The 19,963-nt window shown below is 44.2% G+C and overlaps 2 protein-coding genes across 2 annotated transcripts; one reads left to right on the top strand and one right to left on the bottom strand.

The window, feature by feature from the left end:
* The first annotated feature begins 45 nt into the window (after positions 1 to 45).
* dhx29 (DEAH (Asp-Glu-Ala-His) box polypeptide 29) lies at positions 46 to 12,948 on the top strand. Its single transcript, XM_084486762.1, has 28 exons — positions 46 to 364; positions 1,309 to 1,382; positions 1,570 to 1,683; positions 1,787 to 1,916; positions 2,056 to 2,198; positions 2,286 to 2,438; positions 2,533 to 2,659; positions 2,762 to 2,911; positions 3,004 to 3,172; positions 3,569 to 3,689; positions 4,044 to 4,448; positions 4,739 to 5,005; positions 5,264 to 5,407; positions 5,875 to 6,051; positions 6,567 to 6,707; positions 7,098 to 7,242; positions 7,724 to 7,844; positions 7,974 to 8,058; positions 8,334 to 8,422; positions 8,647 to 8,775; positions 8,875 to 8,950; positions 9,182 to 9,406; positions 9,707 to 9,843; positions 10,278 to 10,368; positions 10,731 to 11,030; positions 11,661 to 11,792; positions 12,109 to 12,205; positions 12,582 to 12,948. The coding sequence occupies exons 1-28, from the start codon at positions 205 to 207 to the stop codon at positions 12,641 to 12,643; spliced, it is 4,164 nt and encodes a 1,387-aa protein (XP_084342888.1). The 5' UTR covers positions 46 to 204; the 3' UTR covers positions 12,644 to 12,948.
* A 1,036-nt stretch (positions 12,949 to 13,984) lies between these two features.
* On the bottom strand, positions 13,985 to 19,001 carry pstpip2 (proline-serine-threonine phosphatase interacting protein 2; the record flags this gene model as incomplete). Its single annotated transcript, XM_084486543.1, has 14 exons — positions 13,985 to 14,040; positions 14,404 to 14,432; positions 14,527 to 14,593; positions 14,706 to 14,802; positions 14,907 to 15,005; positions 15,102 to 15,181; positions 15,450 to 15,495; positions 15,599 to 15,691; positions 16,299 to 16,361; positions 16,628 to 16,734; positions 16,822 to 16,856; positions 17,357 to 17,431; positions 18,211 to 18,311; positions 18,969 to 19,001. The coding sequence occupies 14 exons, from the start codon at positions 18,999 to 19,001 to the stop codon at positions 13,985 to 13,987; spliced, it is 981 nt and encodes a 326-aa protein (XP_084342669.1).
* Positions 19,002 to 19,963: the final 962 nt, after the last annotated feature.

Genomic DNA, 19,963 nt, shown 5'->3' with positions numbered 1-19,963 from the left:
ATGCAACGCGACTCTACGGTAACACTTCCGCTACGGAAGCCCCGAGCCGTGTGCGTCCAAATTGTGCTCCTCTAACGAATATCTAACACAACTGGATGCTTGGGATGGACAGATAATAGATTGTCACGTTTGAATGACTTAACACCTGAATGGCAGCACAGAGATAGTTTTCGAGTTGACCATCAGCAGTATATATACGACCTAATGGGTGGAAAGAAGAAAAAAGCGTGTGCGGCAGCGGTGCCTGTAGCCGCGGCTAGAGGGGCTCCTGCAGCGGCCAACATCGTGGCAGAAGACCCCTCTGCTGGCAAGAAACCACCACCGAACAAGCCAGTGAAACCAGTAAAGGACAACAAACCCAAAGGTGACTGTTGACAAACAACTCTCCACTTCTTTGATGAACACGTCATGTAAAAGTAGCATGAGGTATCCTTGTATTATCGCATGTTGCTACGTCAAAACTGACAGCTTTGAGTTGGTAACGTTAAACGGATTGGTCCGGATTGGTGATGGTTTTAATGTGGTTTGAATGGCATTCAGGTTTTTCAGAATACCTGTCTGATACGCTTGTATTTTTTAAATGTTACCAAACATAACACATCCTGGAAGCTAGCACTTGAAAGTGTGGAACACTTGCTGTTAAAATGACAAGACAAAGACATATAAATCAAATAACGTATTGAACATCTTCAGATACCCTATTTCAGATAAAAAATAACACGATACAAGTTAAACAGCATTGTGAACTTCAACTATAAAACCCCTGCTGTGGTGACTGCTGGGTCTCTTTCTCTCCCCGCTCTGGCCCTCTCTGCTGAGGCTCTGTCTCCTCTCTGCTGGGTCTCTGTTTGTCTCCCCGCTCTTGTATTTCTCTGCTGAGGCTCTGTCTCCTCTCTGCTGGGGCACTGTCTCGCTCACATTTTGCTCTGGTAACTATTGGGGCTCTTTTTCTTTCACCTGCTCTGGTACAGCTCTCTGCTGGGGCTCTGTTCATTGTACAGTGGGAGATCATTCCTGCATCGTTACTTACCCTAGGCCTAGGGCCTAGGCACACTATAGTAAATGACACTTGTGTGACTGAATGTGAGTGTTGGTGAAAAAATAGATATAGATACAATAGATAGATACAAATACATAGATAGATTTAAATTACTATATGAGTTCATGCACGATTCATAGGGTAAAGTTGCAAAAGTAAGTGACACACAGTGCAGGTTTTGAAGTTTTCATGTGGGGCTCAAGCCAACATGTAACTCCAATAAATTGTATTGTATAATCTTTAACACTAGGTATTGTGTCTCTCGTTAGCTCCTAGGACCTACAGCCTTGCCAACACGGCCCAGGTGGACACCGGTGGCGTCGCTGACAAGTCGATTCTCAAAGTAAAGTATTTACGTTACCTCACGCTCTTTATAGTCACGTTGCTTTACTCTCACTAGCATTTATGTAATGCTTAACCTGTTTATAACTGATGTTGTCTAAGACGTCACATTAATAAACCCAAGACATTCTAATCAACCAATTGACCGACTGTTCAATGGGATTTGACCTAACCTCACCCCACTGTAGGTGGTCATTCAAGTGGACCTGGAGAAGAAGATCATCAAGCTGATCAATGACTTCAGACAGGAGAATGGAGACAAGGGGCCAATATCAGGGAGACTCACCAATAAGAAATTGCTGGTACATAAAAAATCGAATTCAGTGACTATAGAACTACTACAGGTTGGTATAGTCACTCTTTTTTTTGTCTAACAGGTTTGTCTTTGTTTTCTTCTGATCGCAGGACCTTTACACCGCTCTGCAGAAGTTCAAATTCAAGACGGAGCACATTGAAGAGGCCATGAAAAGCAGTGTGTTGTATGGAGGCGATCTCCACTCTGCTCTCGACTGGCTTTGTCTGAATCTCAAAGATGGTGAGATGACTTATCTCTCTCCGTTTGCATGATATTTTAAAATGTGGTTATAGAAGCCCCGTAGATGCCCCAGCTGTAAAAACGCATTCAGTGTATGATCTGGGCCTAATGCTAAGTCGTGCTTCATTCAATTCACCAGAGGAGCTTCCGGATGGTTTCCGGCAGCAGATGCAGGAGGAGAACCAGAAGAGCAGGCCCAAGTACCAGCCTGTAGTCCCCCAGAAGCCCGCCCCACCCAGCCCCAAAGCATCACGTGATGACTCTCCCAAGGAGGCCGCTAAGGTGAGTGTGTCTGTGGACACTGGTGGAGAGATTCACAACCATTGTCGTCATGCTGAGGCTCACACAAGCTTGTTTTCTACTCCGAAGGTCCCGGTGAAGGATGAGGCTGCCGTGAAGGACTGGATCCTGAGGTACGCCGAGCAGAGCAGCGAAGAGGAGGAGGAGGAGGAGGAGGAGAAAGAAAAGGGGGGAGGGAACAATCTTGCCAGCCGCATGGAGCAGGAGGGCAAGTTTGACCCAGTAAGTGGAAGGGCTTAAAACCTCCATTTGGTACAACGTACTGAGATGCATGTTTGTGTTTCAACATCTGTGTTGTGTGACTCTGTTTCACCAGAACGACAGGTACCTGGTGTTAACTGCCCAGCTGTACGACGCCAAGGACATGGCAGCCACCGCCAAGTTAAAAAAAGACAAAGCATCCCAAAGGATGGCCCAGGACAGGATACGCATCATACAGCAAGGTCTGGACATTTCCACCAATCACATGATGACGAGCGACATCTTTACCAAGAATGTTTGGCCCATTGGACTATATATATATAATTTTTTTTTTTCTTTCCTAGAAATGAAACCTCTGGAGTCACATCCAATGTTCAACCCCGCTATAAAGGTAGTGGACGCGCCGCCCAAGGAGAACAAAACACTTCCTGTTGCCGTGGAGGAGGGGCTCAACCTGTTTGATCAAGTTCCAGTACCGCCCCCGGCAGTTAAAGGTACACTAACAACAATTGGTCAAACAAGGTCTGAGATGTTCAATCATCTTTTCAAAACCTTTGCCACCTCACAACTACACGTTTCTTTGCAGAGTCCAAGAAGAACGAGCCAAAGGACATTCGTGACTTTGACTACACATCCCGCAGTTGGACGGGCAAGTCTCCCAAACAGTTCCTGATCGACTGGGTCCGCAAGAACCTGCCCAAGAGCCCCGCGCCGGCCTTCCACAAGGTCCAAGTCGGGAAGTACTGGAAGTGCAAGTAAGTGTGTGTGTGTGTGTGTTTACCTGTGTTTGTGTCTACAGATGTTTGTCTCCATGGTACCCCAGCCCAAAGGTTATTATGTTCACGTGGCGGTAGATAACTCAGTTAAATCTCTCTGCAGTCAGAGTATGTTGTGTATAGCATATATTTTGATTCCAAGGCAACAAATGAAAGCAATGACTATCACTGTCTATTAAATCATTATAATGTATATGCATTTGAAAACTGCAAAATACTTCCTGTAGCTACAATACATGCAGTATATTTAGACCATGCTATGTCTTGCCACAATCTAGCATATGGCCGTCATGTTTGTGTGACAAAATGAAAATGAACAGAACGAAATGACCATCGCCCCCCCTCTGATGATTCCGTCACCTCGTCTCTCTTTAGGGTGCGTGTCCAGAGGCTAGACGACGTGCTGGAGGTCTGTCCCACCATCCTGACCGAGGACGGCATGCAGGCCCAACACCTCGGGGCCGTCCTGGCTCTGTACACCATGGTCAAAGGACAGGTAACGGCCGGGGCCGTCAAGCCACCTTACATTCACTGTACAGAGGTTCCCCTCAGCCTTTACACTAAACATACACACATGCGTTGGCTCGTTCCTTCTTCCTTCTTATTCTCCTCCATATTTATTTTTCATCCCCCTTCTTTTAATCCTCTGTTTGACTCATCCCTCCTTCGTTTCGCTCCTCGTCTCTCTACGCTTCTTTTACTCCTCTGTTGTTTGACTCATCCCTCCTTCGTTTCTCTCTTCTCCTTCTCTACTCTTCTTTTAATCCTCTGTCTGACTCATCCCTTCTCCTCCCGCTCTTCCTCTCCCCTCCTCACCCCCCCCCCCACCCCCCTTCTCTTCTCCTCCCAGTCGGTGCACCAGCTGCTGCCCTCCACCTATCGGGACGTGTGGCTGGAGTGGCGGGACCGGGACCAGCAGAAGCAGGAGGAGAGCCGTACCGCCGCCAACAAGCCGCGGGACCAGTTCATCGCGCGCCTGCTCACCCGGCTCAAGCAGCAGCAGCAGCACAGCCCCGGCTTCAGCTCCCACGAGCCCCGTCCCAGGTTCGGGTCCCAGGCGACGCAGCCCGCCGGCGGGGAGGACGAGCCGGAGGAGTCCTGGGAGAACCTGGCGGGCCTGGAGATGGAGGACGGCGGGGAGACGAGCGACAAGGCAGAGGCCGGCCGGGGGAGGAAGGAGAAGGGCGGGGCGTGCGAGGCGTCCAGGGAGCTGATGATCAGGATGAGGAAGTCCCCGCTGGCTCGCAAACTCAAGGTAGGAGCTGGTTCGACTCCCAGACCGAAAAATTGTAACCTAAGAAGCGACGCAGCAGCAAAGGCTGTGATTTTTCCGCTCACTAAAACCCGACGCAGAACCAAAACAGGATCACGACCGCGTCGAAGCGTCTGCGTGGTCATTGCGTTGTGTCAACGTGGAACCATAACTGAGCCTTCACTCTCAGTCACTTTGGATAAAAGTGTCTGTAAATGGCATAGTGAATGTTAGAATGGCTAACCACACACCCCCCCTCACTCACTTTTAAACCTCCACCTCCCCCTTCGCAGGCGGAGCGGGAGCAGCTGCCGGTCTTCCTGCACCGCCACCGGGTGATGGAGGCCCTGCAGCGGCACCGCGTGGTGGTGGTGGCCGGGGAGACGGGCAGCGGCAAGAGCACCCAGGTGCCCCAGTTCCTCCTGGAGGAGCTGCTGCTGGGGGCGGATGGGGCGCGGCCCTGCAACGTGGTGGTGACCCAGCCCCGCAGGATCTCGGCCATGAGCCTAGCCACCCGGGTGAACCAGGAGCTGGGCTGTGAGGACGCGCCCGGATCCAAGGTGGGTGTTTGAGTAACAAAGCTTTCCCCTTTGGGTATACATTCTTATATAAGCACCAGGTAGCACTGCTCATTGTTAATAACCTAAAATAAATACAATTATTACATCTTGATTTGATTTATTTCTGGATCAAGACACTAAAACAGTAATCCAAAGGATGACATGCAAAAGTAAAATACTTATTTCCAGCGTGGTCCATGTACCGTTTTTATACATACTATAAAACCCCAATGTTTGTCTGTGTTTGTGTCTTTCCAGATGTCTATTTGTGGCTACCAGATCCGGATGGAGAACCGGTCAGGGGAGGCCACCCGCCTGCTGTACTGCACCACGGGGGTCCTGCTCAGGAAGCTCCAGCAGGAGCGCCACCTCGACTCACTCACACACATCATCGTGGACGAGGTAGGGAGCTCGGGTCCCTACATGAAAGCGGACTCGCATTCAATGCTGGGGCTCATTTGCCAGCTTTTGACACTGTGGTACCTTGTGAGGAATAGTTATAGGGGACACCTTTTTTGAAAGGGTTACGTGAATTAAGACCGGCCTTACCTGGCAGCGCCTTGGGATTACCAAAGAAAAGTATAACAGGAGCACTACCGGTTGGCTTTGGTAGCACTAGACACGTTTATTTTCATGGCTGATGTTGGCCCACCTGAACTGAAAAACATTTAAGCAGGGTGGACGTACAGAGGAGAAACTAAGAATCAAAAAGTCTTATTATTAAGGACTTCAAAAATGTAGCTCAGAAGTGCTCTTTGTTCCATTATTCCCCATCACTACCAACTACAGTATATAGGATCCATCCAATGAGACTATGAGTAGACGTTCTCTCAGTCCTGTGCTGTGTGTCCCCCCCCCCCTCCCCCCAGGTGCATGAGCGCAGTGTGCAGTCGGACTTCCTGCTCACCATCCTCAGGGACATGGTGCTGCGGCGCTCCGACCTGCGCATCATCCTGATGAGCGCCACGGTGGACTGCACCAAGTTCTCCAGATACTTCAACAACTGCCCCGTGGTCTCCGTCCCCGGGAGGACCTTCCCCGTGGAGGTCAGGGTCCCTTCCATGCTCTCTCGCTCTCTCGCTCTCTCTCGCTTTCTTTCTCCCTTTTTCTTATTTTTCTTTTTTTTTTCTTGTAGACCTTAGTCACAGCTGCTGTCGGTGGGGGATTCACAAGCCCATGTTAACGTTAACCCCCTTAAGAGTCAGATATCAACATGACACGATAACGATGGCTCAAAACGCAGCAGACACTGATGATTTACTGCTGCGGCATTAATATGTGGCTCAAGTCCTCCATTGAACTTTTTACTTACATTTTTATATTTCAACAAAACAAAAAACGTCAGAGTACATATGACTGGCTTGGGACATTTAGAAAGACCTCGAGGATGAAACACCTTCATCATGAGAGTCCAGCACCCTAGCCTCTACATAATCCTCCTCACCCACTGCAGGACCTCTTGGTAAGAAGGGTTAGGGTGGAGGGTATAGGGGTTGCGTCTCTGTGCTTGGGCCGTCTTGTTGTGGCCGATGGGGCGTCACTAAGCATGTTCTTCTCCCAGGTGTTCCACCTGGAGGACATCGTGGAGCAGACGGGCTACGTGCTGGAGAAAGACTCAGAGTACAGCCAGAGGATCCTGGAGGACGAAGAGGAGGTCAACATCTCCGTCACCCAGAAAGGAGGCAAGATGATGCAGCACCAGGTGAAGCCTAACCCTAAGTTGAACAAGTCTGACTAGGCTGATTTACCTTATACCAGATCAGTTCTTAGCTTGGTTAATAAAATCTCATGACTACAAATCCTTCTAGTGCTTTCATGTTTCTTAGGATTCTGAATGATTAGGAAGAATGTGTTTGTATATTTTATTTATGTTTTATGCATATTTTCTTTCTTTTTTTGTGATATGCATGTGTACATTTGTGTTTCGATATTTTTCACTGACATTTATAAAATGTTCTATATATTTTCCATTTTCTCTACCTTCAGCAGAGCAATTGTATCTGAATCTGTTTCTCATTTGAAGATGATAATATCCATCTCCCATACGTCCCCTTACTGACCCGATTGCGGTGATCCGCTGTCCCCACCCCAGGAGTTTGTGACGAAGGACGCCAACGCCGGCTGGGACCTGGGCCCCGACCTGGACCACTTCAGCAGCCGCACACGCCACGTCCTGCAGTACATGAACCCCAACAAGATCAACGTGGAGCTCCTGCTGGACATCATAGACTACCTGGGTAGGCACCATGTTGGTTGATCACGGTGTTTAAAGGTGACATATCATACCACCAGGTGTCAGTGTGATTAGCCGTTACAAGCCTTTTTGAAAATCTGCCTCTTCTGACATCACAAGTCACCGTGTGCACCTAGATGTATAACGGATAGATGAGCAACGTTTGCTACAGTCCACTGGGAAGGCTGGTAGACTGATCTATCCTGCACACATCTAGGTGGACACGCCCACTTGTGATGTCAAAAGAGGCAGATTTTCAAAACGGCTAATCACATGCACACCTGGTGGTATAATAGGTCACCTTTAATGATCTTATTGCAGGCTGTTGAGCCTCCTCCAAGTCAGGCCCTTAGGTCTTATTGATAAGTGAGGGTTCGTTATCGATTGACCAGGTGTCATCGTTCGGGTCTCGTTCCTGTTTGGATGATTGTGTATTTTCATAACGTGCTCATTTTCCATACGTTGTTATCACATGTCCTCCACAGACAAGTCTCCTCAGTTCTCCTGCATAGACGGAGCCATCCTGGTGTTCCTGCCGGGCCTGGCTCACATCCAGCAGCTGTACGACCTACTGTCCAACGACAAGAGGTTTAGGCTCAAGGACCGGTAAATACGCCTTTTCATTCATGTGACTATCTCTCTTAAATATGCCCTAAGAACCTTCCGCCAACATTGAGGAACTTAATAAAGTAATGAAGAAGAATTTTTTTTTTTACACCACATCCCTTGTTTTAGGTATGTACTGGTGGCACTTCACTCCACCCTCTCCTCTAAAGACCAAGCGTCTGCCTTCACAGTGCCCCCTGCAGGCATCAGGAAGGTATTACCGTTTGTATTCATCACTTTAAAAGACTGGAATTGTACAGTTAAATATGTCTTTCTTTTTTTTTAAGAGCGGTTATACATTCTGATGATGCAAAATATAGAAATCAAGAGCAGAAACATTTCTTAGTTATAAACCCCTGTCCCGTCTATCTTTTGAACTTAGAAATAGCAGAAGAGGAAGGAGCACCAAACTGTACACTACACTCCCCTTCATGTTTATTTGGATTACCGTAGCGGTTAATCATAACCTGCTCTGCCTCCTGATTTCAGATTGTGTTGTCCACTAACATCGCAGAGACGGGTGTGACCATCCCCGATGTGGTGTTTGTCATCGACAGTGGGAAGACCAAAGAAAACAAGTGAGAAAAGATATTGGTTAAGATTCATTCCTAAAATGAATACAGTAATATTAATAAATTGTCATTTTTTAAATGAATAAATGAAACGGATTGAATCATGAAGGTTGAGCTGACCTTATCCAACGCCACATCATTATTCAGCCCATGTCAAATTGTGTGTTCACTGTTTAATAGTAGTCAGTGATCCGCAAACACGTCAGAATCTCTCTCATCTCTGTGTTCAGGTACCATGAAAGCAGTCAAATGAGCTCCCTGGTGGAGACGTTTGTTTCCAAGGCCAGCGCGCTCCAGCGGCAGGGCCGGGCGGGGCGAGTCCGGAACGGCTTCTGCTTCAGACTCTACCCGAAGTTCAGGTATGACGCGCCACCGGGGAAGGGCTGAGAAAACGACAACCAGCGTTAGGCAGAAGGAGGAGATAAACGTTTGCGTTCTCAATGTTCCCGTTCTCGCAGGTTTGATGCCTTCATGGATTACGCGGTCCCAGAGATACTACGGGTTCCTCTGGAAGAGCTCTGCCTCCATATTATGGTACGCACGCACACACACACACACACACACACACACACACACACACACACACACACACACACACACACACACACACACACACACACACACACACACACACACACACACACACACACACACACCACCTAATGTAAATGTATTTCCAGTCCACCACTTAATGTAAAAGAACATCTATCGCAAACATTTCACCCACAATCCCCCCCACCCCCCACCCCCCCCCCCCCCCCGCAGAAGTGCGACTACGGTTCGCCGGAGGACTTCCTGAAGCGCTCGCTGGACGCCCCGCAGCCGCAGTCGGTCAGCAACGCCGTCAGCCTGCTGAGGAAGATGGGGGCCTGCCACGCCACCGACCACACCCTCACGCCGCTGGGCCACCACCTGGCCGGCCTGCCCGTCAACGTCAAGATCGGCAAGATGCTGATCTACGGCGCCATCCTAGGCTGCCTGGACCCCATCGTACGTAACCCGGGGATGCAGCCCCGTTTTCTTTTTGCTGTTTTGTATTTTTTATTTTTGCTTTGTGATCCCCATCGCAAAGGTTTCTGTTGCGAACAGGGCCTGGGGATACATCCGGATTCAGCTAATATTGAATTGAACCATATTGTTTAATACCATTCTAACCATTTTGTGTGTGTGTGTGTGTGTGTGTGTGTGTGTGTGTGTGTGTGTGTGTGTGTGTGTGTGTGTGTGTGTGTGTGTGTGTGTGTGTGTGTGTGTGTGTGTGTGTGTGTGTGTGTGTGTGTGTGTGTGTTGCAGGCCACCATCGTGGCAGCCATCACGGAGAAGTCTCCCTTCTCTACGCCGATGCACAGGAAGGACGAAGCCAACGTGGCCAAAGCCGCCCTCGCGTTCGGAAACTCTGATCACCTGACCATATACAACGCTTACCAGGGGTAGGGACCGTTGTAGTGAGAGACTCTGATCACCTGACCATATACAACACTAACCAGGGTACCGACTGTGAGCGTTTCAGTTCTATTCATCGGTTGGATTTAATTTTTGCACCTTTCATGCGGTTTACACTTTACCTGACTCAACATGAACAGTAAAGGCTACAGTTTCTCTAGCAGTGATTCTCAACGGGTGGGCGGTAAGGGCATTCTGCGTGGGTCGCAGGAAGAATGCCAAACCGTAATGGGAATGAAGCCCATGAGTGTTTCAATGGCTGACTTTCTAAATTTGTATTGTTTTGTAGTACTAGTGACACATGAGGGTCCTAAGGCTGGGACATTTGGGAACCCCTGATCTAGAGGATAGTCTTAAATATAGGAATGCACATTTAAAGCTGCATTATTAAGTAACATATTTTTATTATTGGATTTGGTAGTTGGAAGAACTCACGGATGGATGGAACACGGAACGAAATGTCCTTCTGTCGGAACAACTTTCTGAACCGAACCGCCCTCATCACTATAGAGGTAACACACACACACACACACTCTCACACTCCCTTTTGTGTCTATTTTTCACTCCATGCCAGCTTTGAATTACAAATGCCGACACTGGTTAAAAAGAGAAGTACATAAATCAGCATAAACGGCTTCATTTAATTTCCTCACAGGAAAGAAAAAAATAGAGAAAAAAACCCATAAATAAACCAAAAAATAAATATTCTTTCCATCACGAACAGCCCTAGCCATCACTTCCTGTAGCCACGCAAGCCTTCCCTATGAATGTCCCGAGTCTTACAAAAAAGATAAAGCAGGTCGACCACCATGCTTGTAGGGTCCTCTCTCTCTCATGCCATTTAACATCCCTCCCCCAAAACGCCTCTCCCCAGGACGTGAAACAGGAGCTGATGAGGATGATGGAGCAGGCGGGGTTCTGGTCCCCGCGCTCCTCCTCCTCCTCCTCCAGAGGCCCCCCGGCGGCCCTGTCCAAGCACACCATCTCGGTGATGAAGGCGGTGCTCACGGCCGGTCTCTACGACAACGTGTCCCGCGTCCTCTGCACCCTCTCGGTAGACGTGCTGGAGCGGGTGGCCTGCACGGCCGAGACCCCCCAGGGCAAGGCCCAGGTGCACCCGTCCTCTGTCAACCGCAACCTGCAGACCCACGGCTGGCTGCTCTACCAGGAGAAGGTGGGGGCGCCATCCGCGTGGACTTTTACAACTGAAATGTGGTGGTGTGGATGTGGTCGTAGTTTTGTTGTAGTTAGTGTGTGTGTGTGTGTGTGTGTGTGTGTGTGTGTGTGTGTGTGTGTGTGTGTGTGTGTGTGTGTGTGTGTGTGTGTGTGTGTGTGTGTGTGTGTGTGTGTGTGTGTGTGTGTGTGTGTGTGGAAACACAATGAATGACATGAAGAATCCATTCTCACCATCCTGGTGAGAATGGCATGCCGAGTTACTGGGTTTCAGTCTATATTCCTCTTTTTAATTCACTCAAGAACCAAACCCTGGCTTCTCCTGTCAGTATGTACCTGACTAAAGGTTGAAATGACGTAAACATGGGTTGTTTAAATGACTTGAACTAAAGAGGGGTTTAGGAAGTCCATTGTTTTACAGTACTTTTTTAGAATAGTAACACAATGAATGACATGAAGAAGTTTCCTCCTGGTGAGAATGGCATGCCGAGTGTGTGTGTGTGTGTTTTGCATTTGCAAGATATTGTTCCTCTTCTTTATTTTTCTTAACACTATACTATCGCATTACTTCATGCGGTTTGTGTGGTTAAAGTCTGTGGGACTGACGTGCTGTGTGGGTGTCTGACTCCAGGTGAAGTACACCAAGATCTACCTGCGGGACACCACCCTGATCTCGCCCTTCCCCCTGCTGCTGTTCGGAGGGGACATAGACGTCCAGCACCGAGAACGCCTCATCACCGTGGACGGGTGGATTCTCTTCCAGGTCAGAGGTCATTGCTGTGCTGCTTTGATCCGTTGTCAAACGGGTCAACCGTTAACGGCTGTGGTTTGTGTGTGTGTGTGTGTGTGCACACACAATGATGTGAAACCCCTTGAACCAAATGAAAACAGAAGTGATACCTTCCCATAGACCGTTTTCGTAGTCTGTACGAGCTGATAAGGATCGTGAGGCAACAACCAAGATTGTTTGTCGGCAAGCTCTGCCTTCACATTGCACACCCCAGACCTTGATCTTACCATAGGTTTAATACCAACCCTGGTTTGTTTTGTATCTATTTCCTCTAACGTCATGTGTCCAGGCTCCGGTGAGGATCGGGGTCATCTTCAAACACCTGAGGAAGCTGATGGACTCGCTGTTGGAAAAGAAGCTAGCCAACCCCAAGATGAACCTGGAAGGTAAGCCTCTTCACGTGCCCTATATCTCCCAGGTCCTCTGCGCGTTGCACACACGTTTTACATCATAGAGACACCGAGACCCACCCAGGTCCCAGCGAAAGTCATGCAAGATCCAACAATGACGTTAAAAGCGAGGGTTTGATTTTGTCGCCTCGCCCTGTTTGGAGTCATTTCTCAACGGTTTCACTTACAGTTGGAGTTTAATTTATGTAACTTCACTTTAATTATCTGATCCTAGTTGTTATTTTTACTTGTATGGCTAACCCTGGTACACACAATTTTACAAAATATACAACAAACATAACATACTATGTCTTTCTGTGAGGTACGATATATATTTCATTACTTGTTCCTGTCCTCTTTTTTTCTCTTTTAGACGAGAAGACGATCCAGTTGATTTTAGAGTTGATAAAGACGGAGAACAATGTTAATCCATGAACTTTATTAGGATGGAGAACATGTGATATAAATCCAGGAGTTATTATGATGGTGCACATGTAAAATTAATCCATGAAGGTTATTAGGATGGAGAACATGCAATATTAATCCATGAACGGTGATGTATACTTCATGAACACTACAACTTGCCTCTGCCTCGTGTTTGGATCACATTATTAAAAGTAATCTATCCAAAAATGAATTTGGATAGATTTGTATGATGCAGGTGAGGCTTCTTAAGCAAGACTGTATATGGAATGTCCCTGATAAATTCCAGAGGAAAAATAAACAAACGTATGGCGAGATTTATTTCTTACAGTATGTAAAGGAGTAAATATATGTTTTTAGTTTTAAAAAAAAAAAAGGCCTTTTTGTGTTTGATTTTAATTTCTACTTCCATGTATTTTTATTGTAATGTGTGGTTTCAGAACTGTCCTTTCTCTAAAGACTTATTTTTCCAGTGATCTGGGAGTCGCCACATGGTTCAAAGCATTAGTAACTGAGGAAAAAGTTTGTAAAACCATTCTCAATTAATTAAAAAAACATTTGAAGTATTTTTTGGGGTTTAAGAAGTCCATTGTTTTACAGTACTTTTTAAAAATAGAAACAATGAATGACATGAAGAAGTTCTCCCTTTCCTCCTGGTGAGAATGGCATGCCGAGTTACTGGGTTTCAGTCTATATTCCTCTTTTTAATTCACTCAAGAACCAAACCCTGGCTTCTCCTGTCAGTATGTACCTAACTAAAGGTTGAAATAACAAAACAAACAACATAAACATAGGTTGTTTAAACGACTTGAACTAAAGTGTGGGTCGGTGTGTGTGTGTTGGCGTGCGTGTGCATGGGTCACAAACGAAAAGTAGTTCTTGCCTCAACCTCATGCTACTGCTGATAAATGTTTATCAAAATGTGTACGTAAGGAAATAAAAACAGGATGTGACTAGTTTGCTCATTGTGTAAGGTTAATATTGTACAATGGACAGATAATTGGACATATAGTCAATACAAAATATGAAAGTATGCTTGTCTAGTATGCATACAAAATATACTATAAAAGACCTCTATTGATATGATTTATTGCAGACAGACATGCAGTTAGAAAAACATGTATTTAGATCACATGCATGTCAATCGATGACCTTTTAAGATTTTCCTCAATGTACATAAATCAATGTGTTTCTCAGTAACATGTTTTAAATTACATTTAAATAACTTTCAACCAACTTGTATCTATATGCTCAGTCTAGACCTATTATATCACTGCATTTTAGCTATCTCTGTGCTTTTTATATAGCGGCTTCTAGATCACCACACAGCACAACCTTAACAAAAGCAATTTCTTAGAACTGGATAAAACTGTATCCCGGTTCCTGCAACGTTGAGTAGATCACATCTTCTGCAATCCAAACAAATTAGTAATGATTAACCAATTTAAAATGAATATTCAATTTAAAACTAATATTCAAATGTTATGCCATATAAACTGGTCATTATCTGCCATTTTAAGTTAATACATTGAAATCAAATGTTGAAAATTTAAGATTTACCACCAGGTGTGATGTTGATGAGCCATTATAAGCCAATTCAGAATCTTCCCCACAGCATAATCACAAGTGAGAGAGTCCATCTGTGGTTTAAGTGGATCTTTCTTACATCAACATCACACCTGATAGTTAAATAGGAACCTGTTTATACAAAATTAGATATGTTCTAGTTTGCCAGAGATCAGTATAAGTATCTAAATGTATAAAATACATACCTGTTCCCGGATCAGGTGAAGTGCTCCGCCTGGATCTCCGAAAACAAACAGAGTATATCAAAAGTAAGTGCTTCAGAACGGATGAGTGAATGGATTCAAATATCTGTGTGTTTTTTTTCTCACCTGTTGATTGGAAGAGCAGCATTTGGATTTCTGTCACTGCTGTAGAAGTTCTCATACAAAACGGGTGCTGGATAAAGTAAAAGACATGAACCATGCAAAACGTGAATGCGTTTATTGATGCAATGAATAATGACGTTAATCGTATGATGTCACCTTGCCAGCGGTGTGTCGCTCTCTACCTGGTGGTTTATCTCCGGTCCGTCTGAGATGTATAAAATATTCAATGTCCTCTTTTATGTCACACTGCTCCAAGGACTTCCTCACCTCCTCGTACAGCTGCGCACGCACACACACACACACACACACACACACACACACAGTAGTAAGGGTAAGGCAGGGGTGGAAGGGTGATGAGCCTGGAGGTGGTGTTGGTTGAATACCTCGTCGCTGGTCACACACTGCTGAGACAGCTGGTTGACGTGGGTCCAGACAGTGTTGCGTAGAGTGTTGATCCTCTCCTTGGCCTGGGTCTCAAACACCTGCAGAGAACACTCCTTTAGCTAGCCTACTGTAAATGATGGCCTTCCTTGTCATGGTTGTAGATTGGATCAGGTAGGAGTTAGACTTTAGCTCACCTCACAGGCGTTGGTGTGTTCATTCAGCCACTCATTTCTTATCTTTGCCAGCGACGTCACGTTCTGCAAATATACCCTGTCTGCCGAAAAAAAACAAAGAAACACACCCAGTAAAATGTAAAATAGAACACAGTTGAGTAGTCAGGCAACAAAGTTACAAACTTCAGACTGTAACTGTCTTAAAGGGCTATAATTATACACATGACTTGACTATCACATACAAAAAGGGGTAGATAACCTGTTCTCTATTTGTCACAAAAAAGAAACCAGCAGTTGTGGGTAAACTCGATGGCAAACAGACATTAGTACTCCATAAGATGAAGAAATTGCGTGTGGCTGACAACCCACCTGCGTCTTCTGCGTTTTGTTTTGCTTGCAGGGCCTTTGAGTGCAGCTGCAAGTACGCAAGAAAAGATCATTTAAATAAAGATAACACCAAGTTAGCACCTTCCATTCGGCTCTAATGGAACACCAAGTTTACCGGTTTACCGGTATACCTTCTCGATGTTCCTTGTGTTGTTGGCGTTTCGGTTGACATTCTGGTCGGCCTCTTCTTTGTCTCGACACTTTTGCTCATAGGCCTTTTTTGACTGGGGACATAAGCAGAGTTTGAGTTTATCAACATGTTGTATTGCCTCATTACGTCATTCCACTTATGTAACCCCGACTGTGAAAACAGTGCAAACAGAAACCTGCTGCAGAAACTCGAGTAATGCACACTGCTGTATGATGCGGTTGTGGGGGAAAGCCCTTGACTTGCCCTTTGTGAAGAAATGGCCTGGTGTTTGTTTTAAAAAACGTCCTATATGAAGTTCCTATTTGTGTTACACTGGTGGCACGTAGGCCCTACTGTTAAATAAATCTAAACAACTAGACAGGACTTCCCTCTTTAAAGAGGAAGGACACAAGTGGAATACAGAACGTTTGAATGACTTTTTATCAACAATACTGAAAGAACTTGGATGTATTCTATGGCATCATTAGTCACAGACTTCGACATAGTGTATTTGTGCAGTTGTGATTTCACTAACAGGTAATTTGATACGAATTGAGAATGATGCAAATAGTTTCCAATTTCCCTGCTTTGAATAGATTATTGATGGCCATGTTGATACTGTGACGCTGGTATACGAGAATAGATGCAACATTTAATAATAAGTATAGGTAACATAGTTGAAACATAATAACAACTCCTACCTCCAAGGTTCTCCTGAATTGCAAGACTTTCTGTTTGTGGAGAGAATCCATCTGGAATTCGACCTGCAATTAAAAGCATTGTGCTTTGTCACGTGACCTGATTCAATTTTTTTGTTGGACAGACTCTTTATAATGATGTTGAATTTTGTCAATTTTTTCCAAAATAGCTTTGAGTCTTATATGAGTGTTAAAATGATCATATAACAGCCTGTTTGGGTCACGATACAAATATGAACCAAAATTCCCACTCTGTGTGCTTTGGGCTATAATAGCTAACTCATGGTCACCACAAGGCTGAATGTTCCTTCTGGTTCACAAAGCTGGCTCACCTTCTTCTTCGTGTCTTTTTGTCTTTCTCTGAAGTCTTCTAGTTTTTTGGCCTCATCTCTCATAATCTGCGCCAACTGCAGATGAGTTTGTCCAACGTGTTCAATCTCTGCATTGTAGGACAGGGTTATCGTTGTCACCACAAGGAAAGATGGCTTCTCATTCAAACAAATGCACTTTATCTGAAGGATCTTACGTAATTTGAACATGTCCAGGGATCTCTTCAATGTGCTAGAAAAAATACAGTAAAGCAAATGAAAAGTTGCATGCAATATAAATTCACACACAAACACAAGTGTGACAAGATAGAAGTTAGATACCCGCAAATCCTAAGTGCTAATGATTTGATAACAGTCGTTTTAGCATATTTTCTCGTTCTCTGTTTTTAATTTACAGTTTAATAAGAGTGTGGTACTGGTAACGCACAATAAAATGGTCTTAATGTGGCCACTAACAATGGCCATCTCTACATCGTCCTTCCCCTTTCTACTCCCATGTGGTTAATCACGTGAACAGTAGTTATTCTGAGTCACTTCAACTTATATTCACACATATAACCATAAAATATAACCACTGATGATGAACCACTTGATCAATAAATCATTTGACATGTATTGGTAAACGTGTATTTAGACAGCAAGATACAGAAGACACTTTATATAGTTTATACTTTATTTCATTAAGAATATTACATTTCTGTGTCTGTGTTGTGCTGTGCTTTAAAACCTTACTTCATTTCGTTGTGCCCGAACACCTTCCTGGACAGACCTAGAAGATCTTTAGCATACTTATCTTCAATGGATGCCCTGAAAGACAACCACAGCCATAAAGCAGGTGCAACATAGTCGGAAGCAGACCTGTGTCTGGGGATGGCACTACAAACATTGAATAACCTAAGGTCCTATATGCTATATCGTCTATAAAGATTAGACCTTATTGTTGAGGAACACATATTGCCTGAACTCAAGACTAAAATAACCCCGGCTTTGCATTATATAAATACCCTGGTGGCGCTGCTGAAATGAAGTGGACAAACTGACTGCACGGGAATGCAAATGGTTATGAACAATTGTACCTATTGTATTGGGCACATTACCACATTATGCAGGGTTTTAAATCAACTACCCCTTTTAAGAAACCTGCAAACCCATCTCTAGTTCTGTCATGTTCCCTCTCTCAACATCACTGTTGATATTAATGGAGATTTAACAAAAAGGCTTTTCAGCTCAATGAATGACAGCTTGATGAGAAGATTAACTCTGGAACTTTTCCGCTAGCAAACAGATATGCAAAGAACCATCGTCAGTTGGTAAGAAGGAGACATGCAAACCTTTACTTGACATGATAGATAATCTGCTGTAATGAATGGAGCTTTTGTGTGTGTGTGCCTGTGCGTGCTTGCAAAGGAGACAGATAGTTAGAAATTAGGATTACATTAAAAAAAAAAATGACATGCTTGTACAACATGCATTTAATAAAAGGCCTATGTGTGTGTTGAATGCTGTGTACAATTCTAAATAAACCTAATATGTGGTCCAATGACAGTGCTGGTGGTCATATTATAGACAATTATAGAGTCACCCACCTCGCCTTCAAGAACTCCTCCACCTCCTTGCATGTGCGCCTTCCGTCATTAAGATGCTGTATGATGACGTCATAACCTACTGTGCCCGTGGGGTCCGAGTTCTAGGAATTTGATTGACATTCACCATCTCTTAACCTATATGTAATTTTTTAGCTAATCACAGTGGATACATATTGTGGATACATATTGTTAGTCTAGGGTTTGGGTATTATTGTTCATTGTAACAGTTGCAAAGGATGGTCATATATAATCATAAAGGTTACCTAATTAAAGTCATAATCAAATGCTATCGTCATAATATGAAGCGCATACTACCTTGGGAATAGTCGGAGACTTTACCTACTCGCTCAAGGCAACTCTAACACAGGTAGAGCGACAAAATAAGGTAAATTGCTATTTTGAAGACAAAATCCCTGTAATTTTACTCTGCTGAGGGTGTTAACCCCAAATTGTCCAAGTCTCCAATACTTAAACCAACCGTCGTTGACTGGTGCTATTTTTGTTGTTTATTTTGTTGTTGCCATAAATCGTTTCAATGAATATGCTAAATTGTATAAGCTTGCAATCTGGACTAGTACCTACTATAATAAAAAAAATGAAATACAAAAAAATCGGTAACTTCTCAGCAACATTCTTGTTGGCAAATTACTTGTATAAAGTTATAGCCTGTGCCTATAAGAAAGCAGCATAGCCACAGTGATTTCATATAGGATGCGACAACTAGGCCTACTGCCAAAACATAAATACATTAAACATACCCAAAAGTTGTCCTTAAAGTGCGTATATGCCATGTTCCTCGCCTGTGGCAACTGAGCCTGTCAGTTGGCACACCCTCCGTTTTACATCCTATGATGAGACTTTGGCCATCGGTGTAATCTGGTCATTGTGAGTTGTGGGTGATTTGCTGCCCTCTGCTGGTTTTTATTAGTTTATCAGTTTATTGTTATTTTATTGTTTCCTTTATTTTTATCTGTCCTGTCTATCCTATTCACGCCACACAACACAATAACAAACACACGGAGGATTTATTACCTTTGATTTCGTACAGAGGACTGTTAGATCAAGACAATAAGATAATTGCTTTTAGAGAACAGAATGTTACAGAAGCAGAGTAATAACAAGTTGAATTGAAAACATTCTCAACATCATATGAGAGATAATTGATTAACTTAGACAGAGATACGATGATTTTATAACCCAGATATGAATAGGAATAGGACATTTTCTGTTCAAATTGTGTCAAAAAGATAAAGAAAAAAAACAGTATTTATTGAACTAGTTTATTTTGGAATTTGTTTTTATTTGATGTCATAATACAATTCTAGAATGTAAAGTTCTGGTTGACTGTGGTTTAAAATAAATGTTTCACCTAATTGTTGGTAAATAGCTTCATTGAGTTGTGGCAAACATGTCTTATGCCATTTAATACAATACATAATAATACACTTAATACATCATGCTTTCATGTAACAAGATAGTCCTTCTAAAAACATATTTAGCTGTTGTAAACATACATGAATATAACAAATCAAGTGAATATAACAAGTGAATGTTACATCTCTGTACATATCCATGTTGGGATTCATGTTGCTTAGAAAACTAATATGTTGTTATGTTTGGGCGTTTTATAACTATACAATGGCAACACAGAGCCAGATAAGCTCTGTATTGTATGGAAGAACAACATGCAGTCATAAAACCACAATTATCTATACTCATCAATAATTAGCTTTTACTGGGTGTCAGTGCATCT

The sequence above is a fragment of the Micromesistius poutassou genome (genome assembly GCF_964030765.1).
Source record: "Micromesistius poutassou genome assembly, chromosome: 22".
NCBI lineage: Eukaryota > Metazoa > Chordata > Actinopteri > Gadiformes > Gadidae > Micromesistius > Micromesistius poutassou.
Note: the sequence above shows the minus strand (reverse complement) of the source record. Positions and strands in the feature narration are given on the sequence as shown.

Excerpts from the sequence above, each read along its gene's own strand:
- dhx29 (XM_084486762.1), top strand. The coding sequence starts at position 205 with ATGGGTGGAAAGAAGAAAAAAGCGTGTGCGGCAGCGGTGCCTGTAGCC. Across the intron at positions 5,006-5,263 it reads AGGACGCGCCCGGATCCAAG|ATGTCTATTTGTGGCTACCA; the intron begins GTGGGTGTTTGA and ends GTGTCTTTCCAG. Across the intron at positions 7,243-7,723 it reads GGACATCATAGACTACCTGG|ACAAGTCTCCTCAGTTCTCC; the intron begins GTAGGCACCATG and ends TGTCCTCCACAG.